We start from the raw sequence: 16,556 nt of genomic DNA on the forward strand, positions 1-16,556 counted from the left end.
TTTTCAAATTAACTTAACTGCTACACAGGCACTGGGAATGTGAGAATACGACAGCTTGCGAATTCCTCAGAAGATACTGGGGCTGTTGCTCTCTCCCCTCCCTTTCACAAATCTACTGTGTGTCCATTTAGACTCAAAATAAGTGAACAGGTACAGCAAGGGTGTCTGATGTAAAATGTATTGTCCCATCTAGTACATAGGTGCGGCAGTGCAGCATAGTGGTTAAGGAGCTGGACTTATGACCAAAAGGTTGCCGCTTCGATTCCCTGCTGGGGCACTGCTGTTATACTCTTGGGCAAGGTATTTAACCCCAAACCCCAAAAAGCCTCAGTAAATATCCAGCTGTATAAATGGATAACATTGTAACTGATGTAAGCCACTCTGGGTAAGAACATCTGCTAAATGCCAGTAATGTAATGTAAGCAAATTAACTCAATAAGAGAGAGAAGTTTTTGCACTGGGAAGAGAAAGTTCTTCACATTAACCTGCTGCTGTGGAATTCTATGAGCAAAGTCTAAGGGCAAAAGGCCATAGACCTGTGGGAAGAACTAAACCAGAAAATAATGCCGGAATGTTCCAAAATGGGCGCCAATGCCCTGAGGCACGTTCAGTCCTCATACAAGTGTCAATGGCCAACAATTTGAACACTTACTATTTTTTTGTCGTTCTTGCGCCCCTGTGGGGTGGTGACTTTCAGGCCACCCAGCTAGTATGACTGACATGCTGCACTAAACTACAGGTAAAAATAAAGCCGCCCTTTAGAAAGCAATGAGCAGTCTTTCCCTCGTGACAGCGTGTTAGCCTGACAGCCAACGACAGATTAGACAGGGTGGCAAAGTTATATAACATCACAACGTGTATAGGAAGCACTGTGAATTCAGACAGCAACTGAGTAATTATGGTCTCCCTTAAACAGCAGTCAGGCTAGAGGACTCAAACATGGGGAGATATTTCTGCCAGGTTCTGTCAGAGACAGCTGACCTGTGTCTAGAGAGGTCGTGTTTGTGGGTGGTTGGTCCCACTGTCTCCGGTAACTTCTGTTATTGCCACGCGTTACAGCAGTCATTAAAATTTGGCCCACCAAACCACATTTCTCTCTCTGCGCTGTCATTGGCCAGCATGTGCTTTTTGCCCTTATGCCTGAGTCATGCAACACCTAATCAGGAAACATCCATAAAGTTTGGATTAGTAAAACTATTTATCTGTCTGAGGTAAGCAGCTGAGTCAGATAAGGGCTAGCAATTAGGGCTGTGCCATTTGTTATGACGTGTTTACATATGTGCCGCAACGTGGGCATCTCACCATCTCAAACATAGAACAAGAACAAGCATGGCGGAAGGCGGAGTTCCAACCCTAGACAAGGAGGAAGAATTAATCCCAAAAAAAGGAGCTTCCTCTGTAATATGGAAGTGGTTCGGATACAAAAGATCAGATGTGAATCAAACACATCAAATTTGTTCCACCACCTAAAGCAAAAACACCGATCAGAATCTGAGGTAAGCCAGAAGTTGCGCGAGGAGAAAGCGGCAACAAGTAACGCTGAGCAAACTCCTTTAATTCAGAAGGGTGTTTTCAGCTCGTTTGTCAGTGGCACTCCCTATGATAAAAAAATAAACGCTGTAACGAACTGACAGAGGCGGTGGCATTTTTCATGAATAAAGTCAGAATTGGCGTTTACATTTCAAACTTGTACTTGATTTGAATCATAATTGTATTTATATACCATTGTGATGTTTTGCAGCACGGTTTAAGACTTGTTAGGTTTGCACTATTTAAACATTATTTGTACTTTGACAGAAAGGTATTTCTACAACATTTCCATTTGTTTTTCCTGGGGTTAGATTATGAATCCTGCGAGTATTGGTGTTTGCATTGTCACTGGAATTTTAATTCGTGAATAAAGTTCATATTCTATTTTTTAGCCTACTTAATTGGTATCATTTAGTGTTTGATGATGGTCAGGATTAAGTTTTACTTTTTTGGATCAAGGTTTGTGTTTGCACGCCTCTCAAGACTGTATGCTGATGTGACTTGTGGCCAAAAAGATAGTGTTGAATGGTACTATTTTCATATCTTCATTTATATCATTACCGCAAAATATACCATGAAATACCGTGATATAGTTTTAAGTCTATATCGCCCACCCCTACTAGCAATGAGTAACTAATAGCCGATGAATATACACACATGATCAATACCAAAACTGACAGTTCAGACCTCACATACAGAGTGGATGCAGAAACTTCCAGTTAGGAAAACCACCTTTTTTACACGTTCCACATGCCCAGGATAAAATTCAGGCCTTAGATTTGTTTACAAAGAAACCACACACAAGTCACTTGATCAAGTTAAAGACTTTATATCTATAGTACAGCTGTAAAAAAAATACAAGACTGCTGGACTGAATTTCCCTCAAAGCCACCATAGATAAATGAAATGCAAAATTACTCACTTTTATGCACAATTATTAACTTCTAGAACTTTGGAGACATTATCCTCACCGAAACCAGACCAAAACTGAAACCATCTTTTTAGGATCTCAAATAATGCAGCTCTAATTCAAAGCACAGCACCATTCCTAAACATTTTTTCTTCTTGTGGATGCCAAAAAATAATGCCAATAACAGACACTCATTTCATAAATAAATTCTTTACAATAGAGATCAAAGTCCCTGAAGTTGAGGAACAATAAGATTTACAACAGTAAGGTTTTTGGGGAAAGTCATTGATCAACAGAAGCAAACATAACACGATACAATGACAGCAACACACAAGTAACAGCATTCTGCTCTCGTTACCTGCTGAACCTACTGTCTGTCAGTATTACTCAAGTGTTGAGTAAGACCAGCCTTCTGAACAGTTCTTAACATCCACATAAACACACAGACTGCCACATTGCCAATAAAAAAGTTAGAGACATGACAGCATAATTAAAAACACAACACCCTGCTGTTGAGGATGTGGTACATTACTGAGTTAATGCTTGGCTGAATAGATGCAGGACATACTCTGTCCACTAAGGGGCATTATTTCTTCAAGGACATGGACTCTTCACTCCAGTCACTGGTCTTTACTGCAGATACTGCAAATATATTCTATATCAGTATTACATCACTCCTCTATACATTCTATATGAATATGCACCTCCCCTACAAACATGAGGAGAGGTTTCTGTTCTATTTATGATACAAGCAGTACAGATTGAAAAGGGAACTAGAGTTGAAGATACTGTCCTTTCCTGTTGTTAGATACTGCACAAAATCACCAGGTGCTAGAGGCCTACCTCTGCATGGGGACTGTACCGCAGCTTTAACAGTTAAGCATGCCCACAGTGACAGAAATGACTTCAGTGAAATCTGCACATGCATGTTACTTTTTCCCTCAGACGAAGTCCTTGCCGCCCCCTCCCATTTATCTTTTGGGAACAAGTGCAGTGCAGCGTGGGAGTGACAGACCTCCAGTTAGGGCAGTCAGAAGAATGCTATGTAGTCTGAGCCCTCATTTAAAGTTGTCCAAAGAGGACAGCATTTTAGGGGTTACAGGGTGCACCCAGACACGGTGACAAACGGAGCATCTCGAAAGCCAAGTGGGAGCGCCGCGGGCCTGTCGCGGCAAACCTTTCACCATTTTTGAGCCTCTGGCCCCTCTCTCTGCTTCCAGACTCTGGCGCGGCAGCCATCTTGGGTTGGTGGCGTTTGTGTCCATGTTGGCGGGTGGCTAGAAGGGGCGCTGGAGGAAGGCGATGGGGGGCGAACCCACGCTGCTCGGGCTACGCAGGTGGGAGTCATAGGAGCCAGGCGTCATGGCCACCGACCCGTCCCCCTGCGGGTTCTCGCCCTGCAGGAAGTCATCCTCCTCTTCCGCAGAGCGCTGCAACAGAGAGGCCAACCCCATCAACGCTAGAGCCACCTGCAACCTACCAATTAGTGCCCAGAAACACCTGCGACCCACAAATTAGTACTAAGAACCATGCACGACAAACCAATCAGCACCCCAAAACCACATAGTCATCTTCAGATGACCAATCAGAACCCAGGGCCAACACAGACCTAAGCAATCAGCATTCAGTGTAAAAGCTGCGTTTACCTGTCTGACCGGCTTCTTGGGGCTGGCCACTTCAGAGTCACTCGGCTCCTCCCACACCTGGTAAAGTGGCTCAATGACCTTCCCTGACCTGTGCAAAGTAGAACAGCCAGAATTAGGCCCACACCTGGTTCCAGAAAGCACTGCATCCACATCAAATACAATCCAACACACATAGCAAACCTGAATCAACTGGATTCACATTACCGATGCAAAGCAAACCAGAAAACAAGCTTGCATGGTTCTATGGGTAAATTGTCTGGCTGGACAGACCAAGCATTTGTACATAAAGCTTGTGAGGGCTACTGACTTCAGCCAAGCTTCAGTACAACTGTTATGGCCCCTGAGAGTAACCAATTTAAGCAAGCACTGCTTTGCTGTTTGACACTTGTACATCATCACAAGTCCATGCAGTCCAGTAGTCATCGAAATGAATCACAAGGCATAACGCTTGTTAAAATTCCTCAATGAAAGCTGTGGGCGAAACCCTACTGGGTTTAGCTGGACCTGGGCCTCAGAGCGGTGCTCATGGTGCCAAACACTTTCCCTGAGATTCATATTCTAATACACCTTATCCAGAGAGCTAAAACAAACATCAAGTCCCATTTGAAAACAAATGTCAAATGAAAGCAGTAAGGAAAAGGACTGATGATTGACTTTTAATAAGCACTCTGGGAATGCACTTCAAATTCAAACTGCTTGGTTTTGCTGGTGCTCTTGGAAGTAGCGAATGTGTTGACTGACTACTTTGGGTGGCCAGATTTGGCAGTCCCAAACAAGTTTAGAATTACAATGCTCCAACTCATTAAATTTACCATTTTCACTGACACTTTACAGAGAAGTCTGATTTACAAGGATTGTGTTTATTGCTCAAACAGTCAAATTCCTATGAAACTGGGACATGTTTATGATACGCAGTGGAGAGATATACTTCATGAGACGCGTCTTTCAAAATATTGTGTCTGGAGAGCTAAACACTTGCAGATTCTCTTGGCAGTGAATACCAGTCATGAGTGACTTTTGGAAGGGGGTGTACTGATGTACTGTCCTGCAAGCAAGTCAATTTGATAGCAATATCTGCACACTTCAGTTTTTTCAAAAGGAACGGTTGTATTGGTTTGCTTGCTGCAATATAATGTTAAAAAAGAAGAATTAACTTTTTTGTAGATTTGACAAGTTTTCAATGACTAAACTTGGCTTTCAACAATGAAAAGGAACAAGCTGCAAGCACGTGATTGGTGGAGTCATACTCCCGCACCACTGTACCTCTTCAGCAGGTAGGGGTCAAAGGGGAAGAAGCTGTCCAGCGGGTTGGTGTTGGTGGGCGTGGCGTCACCGCCCTGGGAGCTCCTCACTGTGGGTAACAGGAGGCGGTTGTTCCGCTCGATGATGGTGTAACAGAACACCAGCTGGTACTTCCTGCAGACATAGAGAGAAGGTGGCTTAGCAGACCAATCAGCTTACAGCCATCATTTCTTAAAATTTCCACATAACTTGTTTGTTGTATCCGTGTGCTTATGAAGCGCTACTTCCACAACGTTGGATTTGACACTCCACTTTTCTGCAGTTAGATTTAAGGTTAAGCACGAGGTTAAAGTTAAAGGTCTAAAACCTGCAACCCTGTGGTTACAAAGCCCAAGCCCCAAACAACTACCTATCACCTATAACTGAAATTCAGACCCAAGTCTTTACAAACCACAGACACAGTTGCCACCTTGGTGCTGCTGATGGAACAGAGCCTGCGATGTCTGTGGGGGTGGGGGGGCTCGCATGGCAAACGTGCAGCATGTAGTATGTCTCAGACGGTGTCTTACCTGGTGATGGCGGCAAACATGTTGGTGACGGCGGGCAGGCAGACCTTCAGCGGGTTGAGCTGGCTCATCACGATGCGTTCCAGGTTCAGGCCCTGCAGGTAGGCAAGGCCTGACAACACAAAGCAGCGCTGACACACAGATCTCTGGGGGGAGCAAGTGACACCAGGGCAGGCCATGCCCTCCCAACCTCTTTCCTGCCCCTACCCATTTCCACCTACACATACATTTACATCATTCCAGGAACTTCCATTTCATCCTGAGCAATTTGAGCACTGCTTACTAAAAAAGAAACATCAGTTCAACTCACAGTAAAAATTTAACCTACGTATGCAGGGTAAAGCTTTCAGGGGAATCGTGTGTTCGGGGAAAATGAACACAGGGAGGCCATTCAGTTAAATGACCCATATGAAATGGAAAGATAAATGCCCCACACATCAATAGGTTTAAACCCCTTTGGGTTTATGCTGTTAAAAGAATCATTCGGCAGTAAAAGCCCTTGAACTGAACTAGTACGGCTATTACTACCAGACAGTGCTCCTAAACACCGCTAGCTTCAGAGAAGCAGAATCACTAATCACAATGGGCCTCCAGACCAGGCCAGACAAGTCGACCTCAAAAAACTGATCCCAGCACCTCTCACCTTGGCGCATGTTCCCTTCCACAATGTCCCGGTGTCTGAAGATGAGGGTGTAAAACACGGCCTGGCAGGCCGCATAGAAGGGGCCATGAAGCGCCACGTCGCAGAAGGCCTTGGAACCCGAGTCCTGGCTGTCGATGTAGAGGTGGAGCCAGGGAACCAGCAGGTCCAGGCAGGCCTTCACAGTACTGAGGAAGGCCCTCGCGTGATTGGTCAGGTCAAGCGAGCGAGTCGGAGGAAGGGAGCAAAGGAGGAATTAGCGAGGATAGCAACAATAGCTAATAACTGAGAATAGTGAATAAGCAAGGACAGTGAATAAGTGAGGAGATTGAGGACAGAGAAGACAACAGGACTCACGCAATGGGCAGGAACTTGGCCCGGGCCAAGAAGCTGCCAATGTAGCCGGCCACAGCCTGCCGCAAGACGGCGGGCTGGGCTGGGCTCTGCAGAATCTTCCACAGGTGCTCCAGGAATGCCTCCGCCAGGCCCTGCGACAGAGCACCGAAAACGCACACGTGTCCTGAATGCTGTCACCATCACCTGTATGCAACCACCTGCGTACAGTACTCAAATACCACTTGTATTGAACCCTTAGCCTATCATCTCTGCCGAATACAAAGTTGTAGAATGCACCACCACCTCAGCTGTACACCACGGTATACACAAGCACATTAACAGAACGGACACTCTCCCACCTCACACAAACAAAACAAGTGAACTCTTCCCCAGCTCACATATATCAGCTCTAATGCTGAACGCTCTCCCTCCTCCGACACACACCCACTGAACACTCATTGCACGCACGTGCACCAGCACCGTCACTGAGCGCTTCCAACACATACACCAGCACCATCACTTGAACCGTCCCACCTCACAGTAACGAGCGCTGAGCGCACTGCCACCACACACGCAGGCGCACGTAAAGATGCCTCACCAGCCGGAAACTGCAGAGGTAGAAGAGGGCGTACTGCACATGGCAGGAGGCATGTGTGGGCAGCACCAGCTTGTCGAACACACCCACCAGGTCTCGGTACAGCTCTTTAGTGCGCTCCAGCTCCAAGCAGCCTGGGGCACCAGGGGTGAAACACAAGCACACTTACAGCACACCCACCGAGAGAGCAAGGCCTCTGTCCACGACAGGGATTTCCAGTTATAATAACTAATTAACATTCACTCCCCTGGCTCACTGTCCCATTCATAAATGTCAGGAACAACAAGAGGTGCTACCTCCTGTAATAAGTAAGTAGAAGTATGCTCATATACAGTTACACGGTAGTGTGTTTTAATTGTTACATTTCAGAAGCATTAGCACACCTGAAATTCAGGTAAGCAATGTATGAAAAAAGAACACATAAATACATGAAATGCAAAACAATACATAAAAGTGAATATATGAAGATGCGCCAGTGCACTCAGACTGTTTTAATAGTGTCCCTCACCATTCACGTAGCATATATCCTTGATATAGGCGAAGAGCACGCCCATGAGCGTGTCCAAACGCTCAGCCACAGGATGTGCCATCACAGCGCCCTCTGCTGTCATGGATGACTTTGTCTGCGGCCCCTCATCTTCGTCCTACAATTGCCAGAGCAAAGAGAAGTCTTACTAATGTGGACATCTCAGACAGACTTATGCTCATCACTCACAAGATGAATCAGTGTAATTTGGGTCCACCTAATTAAAAGACACCCTGTGGGAAAACCCAAGGAAAGTGTTTAAGTGAGCCAAAGTGAAGTCAGCTGGCTTACTGTACTATACTAAGTATAGCACTATACTGTGTTATACTTGGTATGTCACGCTAAACATAATTCCAGGGGTAAGTTTTCAAATGCTTTTGGACTTGACAGAAAATATCAAGCTCCAACTCAAGTGCCATAATTTTTTTTTTCAGAAAACAAGAAAACAACCCTAGGTGTCCCTACTGGGACCAATTACCATGTCAAAGAGACAGTCGTCCTGAGCTCCGTCACCTTCGCACTGCTGGGCGGAGTTTTCCTCCATCTCCTCGATGTCGCTGCGAGGAGCGCTGACCTGCCACATGTCACAAAAAAGGACAAAGTCACAAGACCTTACTCAGAGAATGTTACAGTTTACACATCAATTTATCCTGCCAAATGTTACCTGAAGCAATTCCTCAAGGTTGAGAACCTTGCTCATTTCAAAGAGTGTAACAACCCAACTTTGGAATCGATCTGGCAACCTTTGGGTTACAAGCCCTGCTTAACATCTACTTTTTAATGCTTCGACCACTCAAGCTTCAATTAATCCACTCAACGTACTACGGACAGTGTTATTTTAATAACAAGATTATGTACATGTTAATTACCCTTCTATTACCTTTCTATGTAAACATGCACAGTTTTCCCTGACGTAATGAGAGTATTTTATTGCCCATCCCCTAAAGCAACCCATAACCAATCCTATTCACCATAACTTCAACATGTCCTAAACCTAGCACCAAGCCCCTCACTCCAGCACCTGAGTGAAACGTCATGAACTCTTCAGCCAGGAATATACGACACAATTTCTACAGCTACGTACATAATAAAGGTATTTGGCCCCAAAAAGAGAATTCCTACACAGCAAGTGTATGCTAAAACAAGTGGCTGTATGCTTTTTTAAAAAACTCTACAGATTCTAGACATGTGTGCTGTGTACATTTTTGTAGTCTTTTTTGGCCCCTCATGAGTTAGTCTGCCAAATAGCTGAGCTGATCCAGCGCCCCCTGGTATAGAAAATGTGTGCTTACACTATGCATTCACAAGTGCAAAAAACGGTAAAGTTCGCTATGACAGGATGCCATGAGGAGGAAAAAATCTGGCATGTGTTCTGGCAGCGAGGGAGGTGGGGTGGCTCTGGTACTCACATCCAGCTTGAGCATCCTGCCAATGACCAGCTCCAGCACGTCTCTGCGCAGGGACGGGATGTAGATGGTGATGCGCAGGAGGTTGTGCACGTAGCACTCCTGCCCAGGAAGTACGCGCATGTGTCAGGAGAGAGAGAGAGTTACCACATGCACACTTCCCACCCGAAATCACTCAAAACACCTGCAGTGCTGTGCTTCAGTAATGGAAATGGTAAACCTTCCCATTTACTTATGGATGCAGCAGTTCTGCAACACGGATTAACACTGATTAAGGGTGGCAGTGTAGCGTAGTGGTTAAGGAGCAGGACTCGTAATCGAAAGGTCGCCAGTTCGATCCCCGCTGGGACACTGCTGCTGTACCCTTGGGCAAGGTATTTAACCCACAGTTGCCTCAGTAAATATCCAGCCGTATAAATGGATAACATTGTAAAGAACTGTAACCTATGTAAGTCGCTTTGGACAAAAGCGTCTGCCAAATGAATAAATGTAAATGTAAAACACAGTGTGGGACAAATAATAGAGGTTATCCCACCCACCACCAATGTGTCAAGCATTGCATTGCCAGAATTGGGAATCAATCCCAGGTCTCACAATCCATACCACAATCCATACATTATCACTTCACTAAAATGCCAGGTTGCTTAGTCAGGCCAGAATATAATGCTACCAATCTCTCTGTAGCAATTTTAACCTGCCTTGCGGGCATAACACAACTGAGTAAGATTGGCCATCAAACAACAAATCCCAAGGAACCTCCTTTGAGTGATCCTAAGTCCAAACCAAGGAGTTCCCTTATGACAGCCAATGTTGAAGCTGTGTGAACTATAAATTCAGTCCTCACCAGGGTTCTTGATGATTTTTGCACAAAGGGGAAGCTGTCAATCAGGATGGGCATGAGGAAGCGACTGGTACTGAAACAAAAAGGCCAGATCAGAGGTTCAGATTAAAACATCGCAAAGCGGCAGCCGTACTTTGTTCAGGGTGCTGGGCTTTTTTTTTTTTTTTTTTTTTTTTTTTTTACAAGGATCATTACTCACAATGGGACATATTTGGCAATGACCTGGAGGGCCTGATGACACAAGTCAAAGTTCCTGGGAAGGTCTTCGCAAATGTTAAAAGAAAAAAAAAGAATAACAAAAAACATTTGTTTGGATCTTAATCACAACAAGTATAGGTCAAACGTGCACAAAGATGTCAACATGTCAAGCACACTGATCAAAATCTGAGTTGGCAATCATTCCTGAGTGAAACACATGCACGAGGCACCGACACTTGAGACATCCATCCTCACTTCAGTTAATAAAGTCTAACTTACTCAAACATATATATGTAGAATTCCACGTGTTAAAGACAAGCTTAACTGCCATTCTTCTGCTTATCCTGCCTATATCAATTTAGTTTCTTGCTTGTCAGCTGCCTGCCATACATAAGAAACATTCTTTCACTGTGCCTAGTACAGCAACTTGCAAGCACGTTTTCCTAGGGCCCCCTGCTGGAGGAACAGCAAAACAACCCAGATTTGTAAATCAATATCATGTAATATTGAGCATGTATCCCTGGATGCGGTCTTGTTTTGCTATTCATGGTCTTAAGCAGTACATCCACCAATAAGAAAACTCAAGATGCACATTATTGCACTCTAATAGTTTCAGCTGCAAAGAAACAGTTCTGACAAAAGTTGGTTGATTTCACCTCGACATGCGAGCACCTACTTTCATCATCGTCGTCCGAGTCTGAAATATCCACATCTCCTTCCCGGATCAACACTCTCGCTGTGAATAGAGAAAACAAAGTCGTTAAATACACTCTGCCTTGCCCGGTTAAGTACTGAACAAACAGAAGTTGCATTTAGGAAGCTCTCACCAGGTATAAAATTGGAGACCACCATTTTGAGACATGTCCTGAGGTAGACTGTCTGAGCGGAGACCAGGTTACTCAGGAAAGCCAGGTACTCCTCTACCACTGCCGGGCTTCGTCCTAGCCAGGGTAGTTTCTGCAGTCAAAGGCGAAACAAAAAATGAAAATTTAGCTAAAACCAAAAAATATTCTCATTAAATATATGAGGTATGTTTTGGGGTATGTTCTCAGGGCAGTCCTCACCAGAACAACATAAACCAGCTGCTCGTGGACCTTGGTGAGCTGGGTCACGCAGTTCCGGAACTCCTGCAGCCAGTTAATTATCTGACCATCCTGACATAGAAAACAGCAGCGGAACTTACATCAGCGCTCAGGGTTGTGCAAATTCACACTTCACAAGAGCTAGCTCAAAGGTCAGTTCACACAGATTAACATGAACAAGTTCACGTTCATAGTTCACAATTTTCAATTTTGAACAAGTTCACAATTACAGTTCATTTCTTCCATTTTTAAATGAGCTGCTCCAGGGACTACTTTATGCGTAGGTCTACATGCACAGTGATTTTTACGCGGGATATGGACAGTTGGTTGCGAGCTCTCTTATGAGTTGCACTAATAAAAACGACTCAAGTATGGAATAACGCCGTCCGTGTTTATTTATCAAGCAGTAACTTTAACGCTGCCAAGGATTATGAATCTCCCGCAAACCTGAACGAGCTCAAGTTCACGTTCTTTAGTTGCAAACGGATACAAGTTCACCGTTCACCGAAAAAATGAGCACGTTCAATGAAGTCGCGGTTTTAACTCGTTCATTCACAACACTGTCAGCGCTGACAGACACCATTTCATGTCCCTGTCAGGGCTGCCACTTCTGGCTTTTTCAGACAAATTAACCGCATTGCTATTAACTTCGGAATGATTTGTGGGAATGACAAACCAGGCTATTTCTAATCGCGTCGGTTTACTGCTCTTCAAAAACGTTGCTCAGTTTTATTTGTTTAGACCATGTAACGTCATGATTTCTCCATAGAGTTTCTACATAACGACGTAATAAAAGGCCAATGTTTTGGCTTTTCTGCTGACACATGACGTCATGCTGAGTTCTGATTTTCAGATATGGCTGGCAGCCCTGGTATGCAGTCAAAAACGAAGGTTTTGATATACCTAACTAAATACATTACAAAACAATTAACTTAACTGCAGATATTAAATTTGGGTTTCTCTTACCTTTATGTCTGGATCCGTCAACTGGTGTTTTAGTAGTTCGTAGTCGCTAGTGTCACCCTTGAATACACAGGAAGAAATGTTAAACTACATAGTTAACTTTTCGCCAATTATAACTTGGGGGATACGCTTACACATAACATGCGGGTAAAGATACTACTCGAGACATGATGTTTGATGACATCTCACCCGTTCGAATTTGGCCAACGTGTTCACAACACTGCCCCCAAATCGCACCGTCTTCATTGGGGGGGTGTTGATGAAGTCCCTGTTTTCCACTTCCATGTTTTCCCCGACCTCTGAAAAAAAACAACAAAAAAAAACATAACCTTGAATAAAACAGCGGAAATGCTAGTTCGTTAGTTTCAGCCCGCTCTGACGGATGCTTAATGTTCAACCCTATCAAAACCTAACAACATAACTTGCTAGCCAGCTAAATAGAGTGCTTCTGCTACGAAAAGCACTAGCTGGCAAGATCTCAATTTACGGAAGAAATTACATTCAAATAAAATGAGTCCAATGCCCATATTGTTACGATTTGCAAACTATATTTTCTTACAAAACGAGAACTGCTAGTCGTTAATCCAGGCGTTCACCAGTGCGTTTGAGGGACATGTGTAAGCGTGGTACCTTCTTTTACCGGAAACGATTCCTCTCCCTAACCTCTGACTCGGATGTTGTTAGCAGGCTGGCTAGTTGGTGTTTAGTAATTAGAGGAGTGGTTTCTCCCAGATAGCTGGTGAACGGCTATAATTCCAGTATGAGTACGAAAGCCGCTGGCAGAACTAGGACAGACTCGCTGCTGATCAAAATATACGGGCCCTCATTTACTTGCGACTCATTTATACAGCATACGCACAAGTTGTATTGCAAACTGTATATATGCGCCTGTGTTGCACTTGCAGCGTCTTTTATATTTTTATTAAATGTATTCAAATTCAAGTATATCCAGTTACATCTCCATTACGTAGAAATCACGGTATATCAGAAATTAAATACAAATGAAAAGATAAATGAATACATATTCAGAACAAAATAAGAAATCGAGCGTACAAGTTTAAAAAAAAAAAACGAAAGATACATTGCAATGGCACCATCGTGTCAGTCTCTGTCACAAAATAATTCTGAATAGATTTTAACTACTGACATACATTTTCTTATTCTTAATCAATTTAAGAGACTTGAAATAGCTTTCAAATGCAATCAAAAATAATTTGAAGGAAGGAGTGGAAGTTCGACATTTGAGAATATGGAATTTTCCTTGTAAAATAAAAAAAAAAGAATAATTGTACATAGATTGATATTCTTACATTCAAAGTAAACAATAACATTCTTCTCTTTTATGTCAATCGTATGTTTCGTTTTAGACACTATGTAAGTTTCCAAGTTTTCCCAAAAATCAAAACTATGTGCACAGCCATAAAAAGGTGAGTTACATGTTCAGGTTCAGACTTACAGAAAGTAAATTTATTATCCACATCTGGAAACTTTGAAAAATATATATTTGTTAGGTATACATTATGTAAATTCTGAGATGATTTTCTCTTATTTTGTTTATGATATAAAATCTGAATGGGACAAGCCAGGCTTTGTGCCAGTTAATATCAATAACATAAGAATTCCAGTAAGCTCTCCCTCAAGGTGATATTTTCCTGGTGTTATAGAAACAGTTCCTAATATGCTTATTAGTGCACTTATTACTCAAAATATCAATGCCATTTATATGATCAGTTAATTCAATTCTAGGGACTTCTTGTTGCTTTTGATAACCTTCCATCAGTTCAAGAACGCCACTGGTGATGGAGTGAATAAGTAAACTTCTTACATTTTATAGGAAAAGCTTTCTCTTTAAAGAACATTTCATAGCTACACAGTTGTTGGTTAGAATCAACTAAATCTTTAAAAAAAAAAAAAAGATAATATCACAGTCAACCCACTTTTGCAAATGAAGAGGCTTGTACCTTTTAACAATACATTCATGGTTCCAAATAATAACCTGTGAAGTGAGAAATTATGTAAATAACACAATGTCCAAGCTGTATGTGCTTGTTGATAGAACATGGATTATCTAACTGGTAACCCTGTTACATTATAATTACCTGCCAATAAAAATCAAGACTTCCTACTTCTTTAAATATATTATGTGGAATAAAGTAACATAAAGAATGTGGTGATTTTCACCATTTCACTTTTAAGGTGTCATTCAGGTCTATGAAGTCTAATAGTTCAAGTCCACCCTCAGTTCTTGGTCCAGAAAGGATTTCTTTCTTTAAATGGTTATGCTTATTTTTCCAAACAAAAAGTGTGATTAGTGTGATGCAGAGTCATGCACGTTCAGGGAAAGGGTTGAGTAAATAAATCTTGAAAAACCCTCTGCTTTTGGTGAGAGAATCCTTCCTAAGACTGATAAATGGTTTTAGTTTTATTAAGTTTGGGGGACCCTTGCAGCGTCTCGCTGCAGCGTTCTTCGAGTTTTGACGTCACAGGTTGACTTGGTTGGCCGAAACAATATTGTATCATCCCCAACAGATCAGAGTATAGTAAATTCATCACCTAGTCGCGACTGTAGGTTGAATTGCGTTTTTTAAAGTCAGTTTTGTGCTGTATCACTTAGCTGGGACAAGCTGTCTTTAGCTGTAAATCTCTGTTAGAGAATCCCTTCTCCAAACTAAAATGGAGAACAGTCCACTTTTAGCACTGTGGTGATTATGTAATAAATACGATTTATCCCATGTGTGTTTTTAGGACGGTTGTTTTATTGTTAAGGACACAGTTAACATGTTATTTCATGTGTATGAAATTGTTGACATATGAACAATGTTTTTCGATATTAATAATGTTAGCATGAATAAGTAGCTCGTTTAATTCACACCATGCTAGATATTGCAAACCCCGTTATAACTTGCGAAGCTAATACGTGAGGACTTTAGTCGTTAATGCAGTATTATTTTTGTCCACATTGTGGCGCCATATTCGTCCTAGTTTTTTAAATTTCATTGTATTTTATTTTTCTAAGAAAACTCTCAACATATTTTACACTCATTAAACGGCTGATCATTTGAGGCGTTTCTTGTTATAACTATAAGCGTGTGCTGTTCCACGCTTTACATACATACTATTTAATGTACAGCAGGAATTTCTTGCCAGATATTTCAATAGGCCAAAGTAGACTGGTGTTCTAGGAAAAACTGAAGACCTTTTCCAACATCGTATAAAATAAGCTCATTAATACGAACCTGAGTAGATGACTTCTGAAACTAAAATTAATTCATCTGACCATTTTAGTTAGACGAGATATACGGCTGTTTTTAACCCTTAAAACCACGCGGATTGTTTTGGCATGTGTTTGTTTGCACAGCAATTTTCCTGTTACTTTTGTATAGGCCTACCTATACACATGCGTTCCTGCAGGGCACTTCGGATCACCCGAAGACAACCGTTTCTTTCTCTCGAACTTTTTTTTTTTATATAATTTTCACTCAGTGCTTATTTATGAGCACCTTTTTCCTTCAGGAAAAAAACTGAACCCTGGGTAAATCATTTAGTCTGCGAAGAAAGCTCATACCAAATCGGTATCTCTTACGAGACTAATTTGTTAATGTTTGGTATGTCTAACAAAACATTTTTCTTCATCTTGGGGCTAAATCGTCAGAGGTAAGAAGAAAATGACTGTTGTCCATCATTTTGATGCCTATGTGTGCGCCTGTGCAGGTGAAAATGAGAATAAGCATTAAAACGAGGAACTGCAGTTGTACTTCTTGTCTGCAATTGGTACAAAATGAACCAGCCCAGAAGGTAAACAAAAGTAAACAAATAACGATAAGGCGAACAAATGCTCAAATGCTATTGGTAGGAAAATCCAATACAGCGTCCAAAGGTCGATTTTGTGCAGACTCGTATATCCTTGAGAATATGCGGAAGACTGTACCTACTGGTTTAGATGGGTAGGTCAATTACAAAAAAGCGATCTCGGCGAGCTAACACCTTCGCTTGCGCGTTAAATGACTTCACAGAATTTAAAGACAAATACTTCATTTTATTTTTCTGTGATTTTTTTATGTACAAAAGAGTCAGT

General features: G+C 42.4%; 1 protein-coding gene across 1 annotated transcript; it reads right to left on the reverse strand.

The window, feature by feature from the left end:
- Positions 1-2,605: 2,605 nt before the first annotated feature.
- On the reverse strand, positions 2,606-13,122 carry rrn3 (RRN3 homolog, RNA polymerase I transcription factor). The gene is made up of 18 exons (XM_036552715.1): positions 13,041-13,122; positions 12,671-12,780; positions 12,485-12,541; positions 11,501-11,590; positions 11,264-11,393; positions 11,113-11,172; positions 10,438-10,501; positions 10,242-10,311; positions 9,401-9,499; positions 8,470-8,565; positions 7,974-8,109; positions 7,469-7,599; positions 6,892-7,022; positions 6,538-6,722; positions 5,898-6,006; positions 5,350-5,502; positions 4,087-4,174; positions 2,606-3,870 (listed from the first exon to the last, which is right to left on the reverse strand). The coding sequence occupies exons 2-18, from the start codon at positions 12,764-12,766 to the stop codon at positions 3,718-3,720; spliced, it is 1,848 nt and encodes a 615-aa protein (XP_036408608.1). The 5' UTR covers positions 12,767-12,780; positions 13,041-13,122; the 3' UTR covers positions 2,606-3,717.
- Between the last annotated feature and the right edge of the window lie 3,434 nt (positions 13,123-16,556).

Source organism: Megalops cyprinoides, chromosome 19, assembly GCF_013368585.1.
Source record: "Megalops cyprinoides isolate fMegCyp1 chromosome 19, fMegCyp1.pri, whole genome shotgun sequence".
NCBI classification, from domain to species: domain Eukaryota; kingdom Metazoa; phylum Chordata; class Actinopteri; order Elopiformes; family Megalopidae; genus Megalops; species Megalops cyprinoides.